This window comes from Struthio camelus, chromosome 1 (genome assembly GCF_040807025.1).
Source record: "Struthio camelus isolate bStrCam1 chromosome 1, bStrCam1.hap1, whole genome shotgun sequence".
NCBI lineage: Eukaryota > Metazoa > Chordata > Aves > Struthioniformes > Struthionidae > Struthio > Struthio camelus.
The window spans coordinates 126,327,751-126,340,817 of NC_090942.1; the positions used below are offsets into that span (position 1 = coordinate 126,327,751).

At 40.7% G+C, this 13,067-nt stretch overlaps 1 protein-coding gene across 6 annotated transcripts in view; it reads left to right on the forward strand.

The window, feature by feature from the left end:
- The window catches only part of LOC104147126 (uncharacterized), a 221,630-nt gene that overhangs the window by 53,362 nt on the left and 155,201 nt on the right, over nt 1-13,067 (forward strand). For 5 of the 6 annotated variants that reach the window (XR_011135714.1, XR_011135715.1, XM_068915648.1 and 2 more), the window contains one exon: nt 1,232-1,292. Coding sequence is in view for 2 of the 6 variants with exons in the window: in XM_068915657.1 (XP_068771758.1) it covers nt 1,253-1,292 (40 nt within the window). In the remaining 4 variants the exon portion in view is untranslated. Of the gene's footprint in view, nt 1-1,231; nt 1,293-4,862; nt 6,396-13,067 lie in introns of those variants that run through there. The other variant, XR_011135719.1, reaches the window with a different exon arrangement.

A 13,067-nucleotide genomic window follows, 5' to 3' on the forward strand; every position in this document is an offset into this window, starting at 1 on the left:
GAATTTTCAGGGCTGGGGACTACGTGGTACTGGTTTGAATGGACAGAAGCATGTGCTCAAATACAGTGCTGTCTCTGTGTAATGTGATTTAAAAAGTGGTGTTTTCTCTTAAACCATATATGTACTCCTAAAATGCCTTCAAGCAATAGATAAGTGGGGGGGCGGAAACAGTGAGCAGATAGATGAACGGTTAGGTCATTTGGATTAGGAATGAGGGTTTCTTACAGTGCACTCTCTTCTCGTTGCTTTCTGATCAGATTCTGTACATGCAGAGTTGAAACTGCCTGAAGTAGAGAAAACTCCATAGATGGATATGGTTGCAGAACTATACAGAGTATTGAACAAGAGAAAAGCTTGAGCTGAGAGTATATGTGGTTTAGGAGAATGTGAATCATGCAGTATTACTTTCACTTTTTCTAGGCTTCTATTTCCTATGAACAAACCATCAGGGAGATAGAAGTTCTGATTTAGATAATGTCTTGCAGTCTTTGGAATAACACATTCTGTGGAAGGGGGAGTCCTTTCTATAAAGGTCATGCTCTGTCAGCAGAGAAGATTCCCCGCTGCCTACATTCACATTCTTTCTGCTGTGAATGTCAACTTTGGGCCTTTTCCCAAAGATTTTTTTCTTATATTTAGGTGGATGCACCACGTAAAATGGAAGCACCGATAGGAACCCCTCCTTTCCTTTTTCCTGTAGCTTTGCTCAGACCATTCTCTGTTAGCATGGTAGTGGTACAAAGTGTGTGGTCTTTCAGCTCTGACTAATGCATTTTGTGCTGTGTGACTGAAAATGCCTCATAGCCTGCCAGGGCTGACTGAGGGTTGTGGAATGTGGTGCCTTTTCTCTGTTTCTCTCTGATCCCCCCCCCCCCCCCGTAGAAGTGTGTAGGCAGCTTGTTGAGAAACCTCAAGATGCAGGGGAAATGCTTGTATGTTGTGGAATGCAGCTTCCCCTGGGAGACCCCAGCCAGGCAGGCAGTGAATGAGCAAAGTTGAAGAATGAAAAACGGAGGAGGTTAGAGGGAGAGAGAGATAGGAAAGAGTGAGAGAGGAAGAAGGAAGGAGGTGGGAACTGAGGGGCCCGTTTCCCTTTTTTCTGAAGCAATGACAGCTGGTTCTCTCCTGACTCACATGACAAAGTGCTGTGGAGAGTAGTATTTAAGCTTGAAGCCAGCTAGCAAAGATGGTCAGCTGATTTTATTTGTTTTGTTTTGTTTTTTTTCTCCAGGCTTTAGTCAGGTGATCAGCGATGACTAATCAGCCCACCGAGAAGGTGCTTCAGAGCACAGGTAAGAGAGAAGCTATATACTATTACATGCAACTTGGGGCGGGGGGAGGAGGAACAAAGCTAATGCTGTTTGAACTGTTCAAAAACAAATATTCGTTGGTGTGTAACACTACGATCGTCTCTTTTAATGCTACTACTTTCGCTATGCAGTTTTGATTTTTTTGTTTGTTTTTGTTGTTTTTTTCCTCCAAATCTGTCTTTAATTATAATCTGTGTAAAAACTTAATTGGAAAAAAGACCTATTGTGTGTTGCTAAATATAGTCCTGGGTATTGTATGAATGTTGCACTCTGTTACTTTTTGAATAAAATAACTTTCCATAATGCAAGTGTGTCAAACGCATATTTAGAGGGGAATTCCCAAATACTTAAACTGTGACTCATATAAAAACGGAAAAAAAAATTAAAGGACCAGTACAACAGTTGAGGATTAAGAACACTCTTTTAGGTAGCTGTTTTTATGTGTGTTAGTAGTTAAATGCATCTTAAAAAAACAAAGATGTGCAAAAGCTGAAGCAATTATAACTCTGCTGACCAGAACCCAAAACATACAGCGGAGGCTAACCAGATGACGAGAGAGGAAGCTTCTTAGAATGCTCTCCGTTTCATACCGGTTTTCTTTCGTTGCTTGTGTCCCAGAGCTCGCTGAGAGAGTCTTCTCGTGCTCTGAGGGTGCTTCAAAGGACTCTGATTCCCTAATTCTTTTTTATGATGTCTTAGAAAGAAAAACGGTGATCCGTGTAAGTAGATGCACAAATTGGAAATAAAAGTGCCTAGTGAGCGCGACAGATGAAAGTGGTTTCTAGCTGGTTGTATGCCTGGCTATTGTGCCATGCTCCGTTCTCTTTAAATGTAACTGTGTAATATGTTCTTCGTTACCATTACTTCTCTGCCTTGTTAAGAGATCTCGGAGACTCCATGAGATCTAGAATGACTCATGCTCGAAGATGCATTCAGGAGTTTAAGATGAAAGAGTGTCAGGTGTTCCCAGCTCCCGCTTGTAGCTCTGAAACACTCATCGTGGTCTAGGGATGCAGAAGAGTTTATTTTGCCAATTTGTCGTAGCAATTTTCATATTTTACTGATAACCTTATTCCTGTCTACTGCTCTGCAGTATTCAAATAAAAAACGATTTGAGATAGGCTCTCTTCTGTCAGCATATCCAATGTCTCATAAGTTCTTGGTGCTCTACACAAGAGGAATAAAGATGCATGCCTTTCCAATTACTTTTTATTTCATGATGTTTCTCTTTTCTCATTGTTAAAATTGTTTCTACATTGTTAAAATTGTTTCTACTCAAGGCAAGCTGGCCGTGGGATATTGGCATTGTCTTGCAGCAATGGCTGCATGTTTAGATGCTCAGATTAACTGAGGTTTTATCTGGGAGAAGGAGAACTTAGAATGGGGCATTGGGACAGGTAAAAGTCTGTTGGTGCTGATCTCAGGGAAACTTTTTCCCATGCAAGTCTAAGGAAATGTCCAGCTTCAAGTAGTAGAATGGAAGGATAATTGCAAGCTGCATACGAAGACTCAAACAGGTTGACAGTGGTAGTAGTGCATTCACAGAAATGGATGAGGCTGTAAAGTTGGCTTTTGTACTAGATCATGCTGTGGGGAGCATTCTTAGGTTTCAAATAGTGTTTGGCAAATCAAACGGCAGCGGGTAACACAGGCAGGGAGGGGGAATGGTTCTGTGCCAAGGGAACTGTGGTGTCTTGTAGGGTAGGTCCTTGTGGTGGTCATGAGTGAAGTAGTTGTCTAACTAACAGATTTGGAGACATTCTTTTCCTCTTCCTAGGGGAAGGGAGGAGTAAAGGTTTCCTGAGGTGAGGAATGATTAGTGAAGTAAAACACTGTCAGGTAATAATTACTCTGGGTAGCGCAGATTGCTTTAAAGAGACTGGTCTGCTTGCAGCAAGGGACTGGCAAGGAAGCACTACCTCTTCAGCGTGCCCTTTCTCACTAAAAATTGGAAATTGCATGGGTTTGGGATTCTGGATAAATTAGGTCCAATGTTTGAAAGTACCCCAAGTTCATATAATGAGCAGTTCTGCATTGGTTTCCTCTTAAGCCAAGTGATCTTTTATGAATGGATGCAAATTTTTGAACATTTTGTGCTATCATCCTTAGGGGAATTCCTGGCAGGTGGGCTATATGCTGGAGAAATGCTATTGGTGCAGGAGCATAAACAGGACAGCTCGTATTCTTATATATGTGTACTAGTGTACAACGAGAGAGAGGAACAGACGTGTAAAACTGGAATAGGTAAATATAAAACTGTTTCAGAGAGTTAACTATTTTCCTCATTTTTGTTGTCTAGGTAGAACTGGGTAGTCATAAACTGGGTTTAGTTTTTCTAACTGGGTTTTCTTTAATTAATTGATGGTCTGTGAGCACTGACATCTTTAACTTTGGGCAAGGTAGCCTATCTAGTTTAATATATCTCGAAAGTAGGAAATAATTTAAGTTTAGGTATATTTCTGACTTTTCATTTGTGCTTTTAATATGTTTGCATCTGAAGAGAGGGGCTTGCTTGAAATAATTCAGGTGTGGTTCCTAGATTTCCACTCACTGATGTTAAAGTATCTCTTTTGAAATAAATTCTGATGTATGGTCACTTTAGGTCATGTTTATTTAACCCTAGCACTGTCTAATGATAGGATTACCTTGAAACTAAGTAGGAAGAAAATTAATAACTTGCCTGCAAGTGAGGAACTGAATCTATGTATGTGGCATTATAAAGGATAATATCTGCAGTACCTCATTTTCCTTAGAATAGTGGAAGAAAAAATCAAGAGTTTATTAGCTGAACTGAATAAATCTGCAACAAAATGAGCTCTTAATACCTTTAAATACAGAGTCACTTTCATAGATAAAATCAATTTAAGAGTCTAAAGAAAGAACTTGCAGGAAAGACTATCCGAATCACATTACATTCATTTTAATGAAATATTTATTATAACAGAGAGTTTTACTGCATGTTTTCTCATAGTTTGTTTGATTAACTTTGGGGAACCAAGAAGTTTGGGCTCTTTTGGTATAACTCACATAAACCTCTTTGAGACTTGCGTTGCTATTAAAACTCAGTCTGACCTTGTGAAACTACTGTCGCTATGCAAAAACCATCTCGTATCTTTAAGACCCTCTTGAACACATTTTTATAGTTCATTGTATTGTTTTAACTTTTAAGTTTTACTGAGGCTTACTGCTTTAAGCGGTTTTTATCGCAAGCTGAGTGGGGCAATTACTTGACTGTAAAGCTCCTGCAATTCTTACTAAGCGCTTTCCGGTCAGGCAGCTTCCACTGGAAAAGGTGGAGTGCCACCTGGCGGTGGCCTGCCTGACTGCGCCGCTAGAGCCGGCCAACGACTTGGCTCGGCCTCAAATTACATACAGCTGCACATGCAAAATTTCAGTTAAGCGAGGAACCTCTTTAATTTGGAAACTTTAAAACTGAGGAGTTATATTCTAGACTCAAAGCCTTTTTTTTTTTTTTAATTATTAAGTCAGGGGCAGCTCTAGCAACTTCAGTATTTGTCTGGTTTCTCACTTGGCCCTATATTTTATGCATAGGTTATGTACGAGTGCAGCTTACGTTATATGATGTCCTGCAAGAACTGATGAATTGCATGTAAACTCATGTTTCAAGAAAAATCCACCTCCTGATGGAAACTGCCGTTTTCGCTGAAACAATAAAAGAAGACTCTTAAGTCTTCATATATGTACTGAAATGTGACATTGCTATTAGCAAACCAAATTTAGTCTTGATGCAGAAGTATATCAGAAGAATCAATTTAAATCTATCTGGATAACTGGAAAGTGTGTGTGTGTGTTATAAACTTCCCAGAACATGCTGGACCATGACAAAAATGTTATAAATGTCTAAAGTCTCCTAAATTAAGTGTTTCACATTAATATTTAACAGGAATATATGTGAGCTATTTCCCAAATCAATTTTGTCTTACCTCTTAGCAGCTGAGAAGTGGAAAAAACAAAAATAGTTATCTTATGACTATATGCATTGATAGAATTAATAAGCTTCTGAAATAGTGATGAGCTCTGACACTTTATCACTATTTATGATGAATGATTATTCAGAAGTGAAAGTCCTGCCACAACATGCTTGTATTTCAGTTGAAAGCAGTCATTGCAGTACATTATCTAAACCTCAGTTAACATGGTCTGAATATCCAGTAAGTTCATCTTGGGAAAGGAATTAGCGAGAAACTATATTTAGGATTACAATGCCTCTGTGCTTTTGGAGCATACTAAGAATAAAATGGATAATCTATAAAATGCGAGAGCTAAATGTATAGAACTGCTTGCACGGGACTTGTCACTGGCAGCTTTCCATTATTTCCACCTGCCATTGCAGGCAGCGCTTTGGCCGACGTGATAGCACTATTGTCTCTTGTGCGCTGTGGAAAGTGATGAGAAGGATTCCTCCGAGCTTGAATATAGAAGGTGTCATCACAAGCATCATAAATATCACTTGCTATAAAGTTATTAAAGACAGTGAAGTATGAAAAGGCCTCGTAAGTGATACTAATGATGTGCAAAATTCCTCAGCAAAATTAGGGCTCAGGACTTATTCATGGAAAGCAAAATAAGAGTAAAATGGAAAATAAAAATATACGCGTGCTGCAATTTAAACGGAGCAAAGAGTGGGTCTTGATACTGTTTTTCCTGTTCATTCAGATCATAGCTAGCTTTCTGATGAATCACCTTTTCTGAGGAATTTGTTTGGGGTCCGCGTGCATGTGTATGTGAGGCTTAATAATACTATTTCAATTTGTCATTTATAAAAAGTGCGCATGAGTAAGCCCCAAAATGGTGACCTGCAGTTGAGATTAGTAATTTACATCTTATGTGGGTTCTCCGATTACTCCTGCTTAGGTGCACTTTCCCAAGTGCTGTATTCCAAGTTTATTAGTATTATTGGATATTCTGAAGCTCATAAGTAGCTTGTTCTCCAATTAAAATTCGTACCAACAAAAGCAACTTTTAATGACAAGTTATAGAGTTTGTACTATGCAGTGCCACTGCTGAAGATGTGGTTTTCCTAAGATTGTTTTCCTTTAAAAAATAAAGGTGTTTTTTTATGGCAGATCTTCTGTTTTGTCCCAGTAATAGAATCTCAGGACCTTCTCTTCAAAATATTTTCTCCTCATTTATGTAATTATTAAAACTCTGAGCGCATTTGATGCTGGATGAGTTTTAATCCTCCAACCTGTATGTTATCATCGGTGATACAAATTTATTACTCTTTCCAAGTAAGACCGGGCTGCTGCCCGCTGCTTAAGAGCTTCTGGGTAGGAATTGTTGCTCTTCAGAATGAGATGTGCGGTCTTGTTCTTGCTCTTTAAATCTACAGGAAGTTTGCTGATGATGAGAAGCCAGATCTGAAGTGTTGCCCTAAATCTTGTCTGTGTAAATAGGCAGTTATGGTTTTAATTGTATTTTAATCTGTGCATGCTCAAACTGTACAGTTAGTTCTGAAAGATGCTTACATGAGATCTATTATTGACTACTTTATATCAAAACTTTACAGGACTGTGTATTTTTCCAGAGAATATTGAAGAAATTCATTTCAATGATTCACTAAATTTAAAAGATCTCCTGTAAGAAAGACTCTTTACTGAGTAGTGCTGTAAGTAAGAACTTACTTATATTACAGTTTAAATTGTAATGAAACAGACTTCCCCGTAACTCAGCCCTTTCCCCTGCTCACTGAAATCCTGTTCTTTTGAAGAAAAATGAGCCATAAAGTTAAAGCTTTGCACTGAACGTTGTGTGTTGTGGGTAGTTGCTGTGCAAACTGCCGTCCGATACAGGACGTAGGTTACAAGGTGAAGCTGATTATTCTCCTGAATTCAAGACAAATCTCTCTTTAGGTCTTGCAAAAACTCTGCCCAAGATACTGGTAGAAATGCTTCCTGAGAAGATATTGGGGCCACAAAAGCACTATCCCTCGGGAAAGGATTTAGCTCAGCAAGCAACGTCGCTGCTGGTGGCGGTGGTGGGATTGTCGTCGTGGGGTGTGGGGTTTGGGGAGGGAGCGTGGGTTCGGTTTTAAATTTTTGTTTTTATTCCCCTTCCCCCCGCTTTTTGGAAGCCGCTCTCGCCACGCGCTGCGGGAAGCGAACGGGTGCAAGCGCGGGCCGGGCGCAGCGGGGCGGCGGCGGCGGCGGCGCTGGCTCCGCGGGCAGCCCCACTCGCGGGCTGCGGGGGGAGCGCGGCCCCGTGGGCAGCGCCGCGCCGGAGGCTGGCGGCAGCATGAAGGGGCCGCGGTGGCGGCGGAGCCCGAGTTTCCATCGCCTAATGCAGCGGGTTTTTCAAGCAGGGCGGATTTCAGGATGCTGGGTGTGTGGAGTGCGTGGGCAGCGGCTCTTAAACGGCAGTGGGTGGAGATTACAGCATTTCATCTGCTTTTCCTCCGACACCTTTTAAAGATACAGCCCACGATGTTGTTCAGGGGATCGTGCCAATTGCTGCTAGAGTAATCTTGCATTCAATCTGAAAATTTATAGCTTGCCTCTGCAAAAATGGAAGCAAGTTCAGAGCAAAATCTAAAGGTTCTCCGCGTTACCCTCCTCCCCCAAGTCCCATGCAGAAATGAAGGACTCCTTTGGTCAATGCTTTTGATTTCACAGTAACGTTACATGAACTTGTATAAAAGCACTTTCCGAAAGCAGAGCCTTGTAAGTAACATCGTGGGCTAAGAGTTGTCCTTTTTAGTCTCAGCCTAAGTGGAAAAAGATATATTTCTTTCCCTTTCGATTTTCGTAGCTCTTATTCTGTCTTGCTGCAGTTATGAATGTTTTCTCTGTTCAGTATTTTTGCAAGCAGTTGGCTCAGAAGTGGTGAACAGCTTGTTGTTACTGGTGTCTGTTTCCCCCTGAAGTGCATAGAATTTTTTTATTTTAAAGGAATAACAAGAATTTGCCTCTAACTAGTAGAAAATGTTTTCCTGTTTAAAATTCCCCTTTCAGTTATGAAATTACAAAATAATATTAACTGCCTGATAGTCACTCTTTTTTTGCTCTGTAAAATGCTTAGAAGCTGTTTTAGTTAAAATACTTGTATTAATTTATTCAGTATCAATATTGTTTGAGAAAAATACAGAGATATAGCGGGTCACAGCGTTTGGCACTTACACCCTCCTCGCCCTTTTATTGTGGTTATTCTTCAAGTAGTAATGCCCAGTTAATCAGCTACTGGATGGGCAGGCTGATTAGATTTCAACTTTATAAATGTTAATGCGTGTTATGACCAGTCTTGAGTAATAAGGGATGACAGTATAACATTCAGTCAGAGAGGATGTCTGAACAATTCCAGGATGACTATGCTATGTATTTTTAGGGGAGATATATACTTTTTTCAAAAATGAAGAATTTTATAAATGCAAAAAAACTGCTGGGAGACTGTAGCTGTATTTTTCCAAGGGAAAAAACAGACAAAACCTTAAGAGATGGCTGCTTCTCCTAATTAAATACCTTGATCTGTATAACACTGTATCTTCACTTTGAGATTTGTAGGCTTCCTTACTACTTCTAAAAAATCACATCTTTAGTCTTTGGCCATTTTGTAACCATTACCTTTTTCAAAAATTCAGCCCTACTGTGGATCTTAAACTAGGAAGAGAAAAATGAAGCACTGTGGATTGACACGTTCAAAAAATGAATGAGGCAGTACCAATCCCGTAATATTGTAGATGTTGTGTTATTGTGAATGGCACTTGACATAATTCCTTATTCTGTGGGCTGACATTTGTTTATTCCTTACTAATTTTTGAGAGACAATGCTTGTACTTGAATTATTTTCATCTTATTGGAAACATATAAGTACTTCATAGACCAATGATGATAATGTTTCTCTGCTCTTTAATATAATTATTTAACATGTACATTTGGCATTTAGAAACTTTAACTGAAATTAGGCTCTCTAAAATGTATGTGCCACTAAATTTTAAATGGGCTCCGGTGTATTTGTTGGTTTGGTATAGTGGAAGAGGAGGGGGAGGAGTAACGTTTGAAAGGTATCATTGCTTGCTTGCAAGTGTACAAATGCTCCCGTATGTCTGGAGGTTTTACATCATTTATTAAGATGAGGAAATAACCTAATTGTTCATCCTTTGGATAAAACTAAAATTTAAAAATGAAGTGCTATTTCTCTGAGAACGCTGTTGTGCAGTCCACTCAGTATCTGAGAGTTAGGGCTAATCAGCATTTGCTATAGACCCAATATTGCAAAATAGCAATTCCCATGATACTGGAACTTCAAGCACTTTTAAGCTTCTGTGTGAATAGTAATATTTCAGTGTGTAAGGACAACCTGTCTTTCGGACTTGAGTAAGCAGACATATTTTAAAAGAAGGTTGTTACAGTGGATTTTTAATCTAACATACTTCTGAGAGAGCATATTATTTGTGGAGATGCTTCTTTAAGTGGTTAGCTGTCCTGGATTTAAGTTCAGGACTGTCAAAGGGTGCAGGAAATCAAAAGCTCCTAAGTGCTGAGGTAGGTATCTTGTTGACAGACTTCCCTGTATCTGTATTGCTGGAGGACTGCTGGAGGGCAGAAAGGTGGAAAACAGAACGCTTGGTCAAACTAAATGTGCAGCTCTAACGTGTAGACTTGGAGTCTGCAGGCAATATGCCCTTTGTGGCTACCGATGTGGGTAAGAACTAAGTGTGGATCCTATTCGTGCAGTGACAGCTTTCTGCCTTTGGAGTTAGCTCTGGCAGGGAGTCCCGAAGCCTTTAACTAAAGGATCTCCCTTTTGAAAGAGAATGATTTGAGGGTTGAGAGGAAGGAGGTGTTTAGTAACTGTAGTGATGATGTCCTTAAAGTGAAAGACAAGGTACTTTGGTAACTGTTGTGCCTGTGTTTTCCCAGTGAGGGCTTGTGAACAAAATCTTCAGGCAGTTGAACAAGCAGGGATCTTAGAGTCTGGTGGAAGTCAGTAAGGTGGCATTTCTGAGAGTACTGGCCAGACAAGTATTTCAAAGCTTGTACGTAGTTTCTGGTAGTTTAAGGAATTATTCAAGTTTGTTCATTTAACTGCGATAACGTGAGCTGGCAATATGTTGCAGTTGTTACTGTGTCTTGTACCCTTTCTGGATATATTTGCCTTCTGAGAAAACTTTGTTATCCCTAGATCCTCAGAGCTAACTCCACCCAGAGGCACCATACGGGCTCAGAAGAAGGCGGGAAACTTCTGGTACAAAGGGGATGTATATGCAAGAGAAGGGAAGACCTAGGGGAGTGAAAGCAGGGAGGTCACTCCTGAGAAACTGTTAGTTACTTCTGGAATTTTCTCTTGCGTCTTTAGTTGCTGCTCTAGCCTTTTTGCTCTCTCCGAGAGACCCCCACCCCCCCCACACACGCAGTCTGCTGGTCCTTCCTCTAACTAAAGGTTGATAGGACTTCTATAGGAATGTCTCACAACTATCCCTGTGTCCATGGAGGTCTTGTTAATCAGACAGGGCCTGTGAGATGTTTTCTTGTACTGCCACTTCTGCCCTGTTCTAGGCTGTGCCTAAGGGAACCATTTGTGAGGGCCTTGCCAACCCAACCTCTGCCATACTGTGGTGGTTGCAAAGCAGAGAGCGTGGGAGTGAGGCAATCTCTGCTCCTTTCCCAAGTCTTTCCTAGCCAGCTCTCTAGAAGATACCCCCTAGGACAATATAAATGGCTTAGAGCAGAAGATATTGCTGGAGTACTCTTTGTTTGGAAATAAAGACTTCTGTTGGGCTTTTCTCTGTGTATGTGGAGTAGCTCTTCAAGATGTCATTTGTGGTCATTTTTGCTAGTGAAGAGGATATTCCAAAGCAGATGTTATCCATGGTCATGTATCACAGCAGTCAAGGCATAAAATGGTGAAATGTACCCAGAGCTGGCTGTTCAAGCAGTAGATGTTGTCCCTTGCTAAATGCCTGATTGCTAGGCAGATCTGGGTCACCTGGTGGCCTTGTTTTCTATGCTTGGTTGGCAGGGTCTTAGTGGGCGTCCAGGCTGTTTGTGGAAGCTAAGGACCGTGGAGTGGGAAGCCAAGTGTTTCAGCTCTGTGCTAGAAAAGGCTAGTTCTGGCTTGGACTGAGGCTGTGCATACACTTCTCTTCTAGGTGAAATCTTTCGAGAGTTCTCGGAGGCAGGCTCCCCACCTTTTGCTGGGCAACTTCTTGCTGGTATGATTAGGCCTTTTTGTTTGTTTGTTTGTTTGTTTTTTTTTTTGAGGACTCATGTGACACACGGGTTGTGGAGAGAGGTGGTGCAGACCAGGCTCTCCTGCACTGCCTTGTAAGATACCTGTTGGCAGTTTTGGTCAACCTTTTTCAGGGTTACTCTATGGTACACAGTTGTTGAGACTGCCTCTGGTGTGCCCTGTGGGTGGGGGGAGGGGGGTCCACTTGGACCCTTCTCTTTCCACCTGTCTTCCAAGTGGAGCACCTTCAAAATGTCTCTGTGTACAGTCAGGGAATTCGGCCTTGACGGTGTTGCTGGGAGCATGGTAACAGGATAGTGGAAATGCAGTCCTGCTTGGCTGGACGGGACTATTATTAGTTAACTGCTCCTGCTGAATAACACTGTGCCATCCTGCAGTTACTCTTTAACACCATCCACTTGCAATCCAAAATATGGTGTTGAATGAGTGAATTGATGTACTACTTTGAAGAAGCTATAATTTTTCCTCCTAACTCTACAAATTCTGCGTGCAAAAAGGCAGTACGGGAAGAGGATTCCTTTCTAAATTCCCAGTCAGCTGAACCCTGTACACACAGTGAGAACACTGTTTCCTAAAACTTAAATATGGCCACATTCTCCAAGGGCTCCAGAATTACCCTCTGCAGTAAGCAGAAGGATGGATGAAGAGAGGACAGGAAACCTGCTGTTATTTTTGATGCAACATGAATCTCTTTCCGATCAGCTTTTGGCAAGGGAGATCACTGGGTAGATCTGGAGACAGAATTTCTTCAAACTGTCCTAAATAAAAACAAGGTGCTTGTCAATGAACAATATTTTATTCTAGTGTCCAATATTAAGCCAAAGCTGGAGTTTGTCTTCTAGGAAGAAATCTTATCTCAGCAGCTCTCCCCTTCTAATCGTGACTCGTCTTTTTTAATCTTTGACTCTAGATCTTAAGAGTATAAAGTGTGTTTCTTATCCTTTATTCTCACACATACTTGCAAATATCGGTGTATTGTCAAAGTTGTATGGAGGTTGTTCAACATAATGGAGTAACTGTGAGATATCTGTACGTTTCACATGACTCTAGATACTGAGGAATTCCATGCTGGCATGCCTAAGCATTTCTCAACCTTTAGGGCAAAGGAGTTAGACTGGACACCTTTTCCTAAGGCTTTTTTTCCCCCTCCCAGTAATAGAGCTTGATTTGTTTGACCTTTAATTGTTGGGGAGGAAAAGAACAACTGGCCACATACCATTTTCTCAGCTGAGAGAATTTACATGGAATTACCGCGTGTAAATTCTAAATATATTTCGACTGTTGAAGAACGAAGTGATTAAATTACATGATTTGGATCTTCTGTAGTTATTCTAAAGGTTTCTTCTGTAGTTGTTCTAAAGGTTAAAGTATTGCTTGGTTTCAGTACTCTTGCTTTAGTGTGTAGGTTAGGGCTCTTCATAAACAAAATACAAACATTATCTTTATTACTCACAGTGCTGCTGCATACTTGCGGTTTAGATTTTGCCAACTATTTTCAATGTATGGCCACAGACTCTGTTTTAGTGGCATAAACAAAAACAAAGTCTTTCT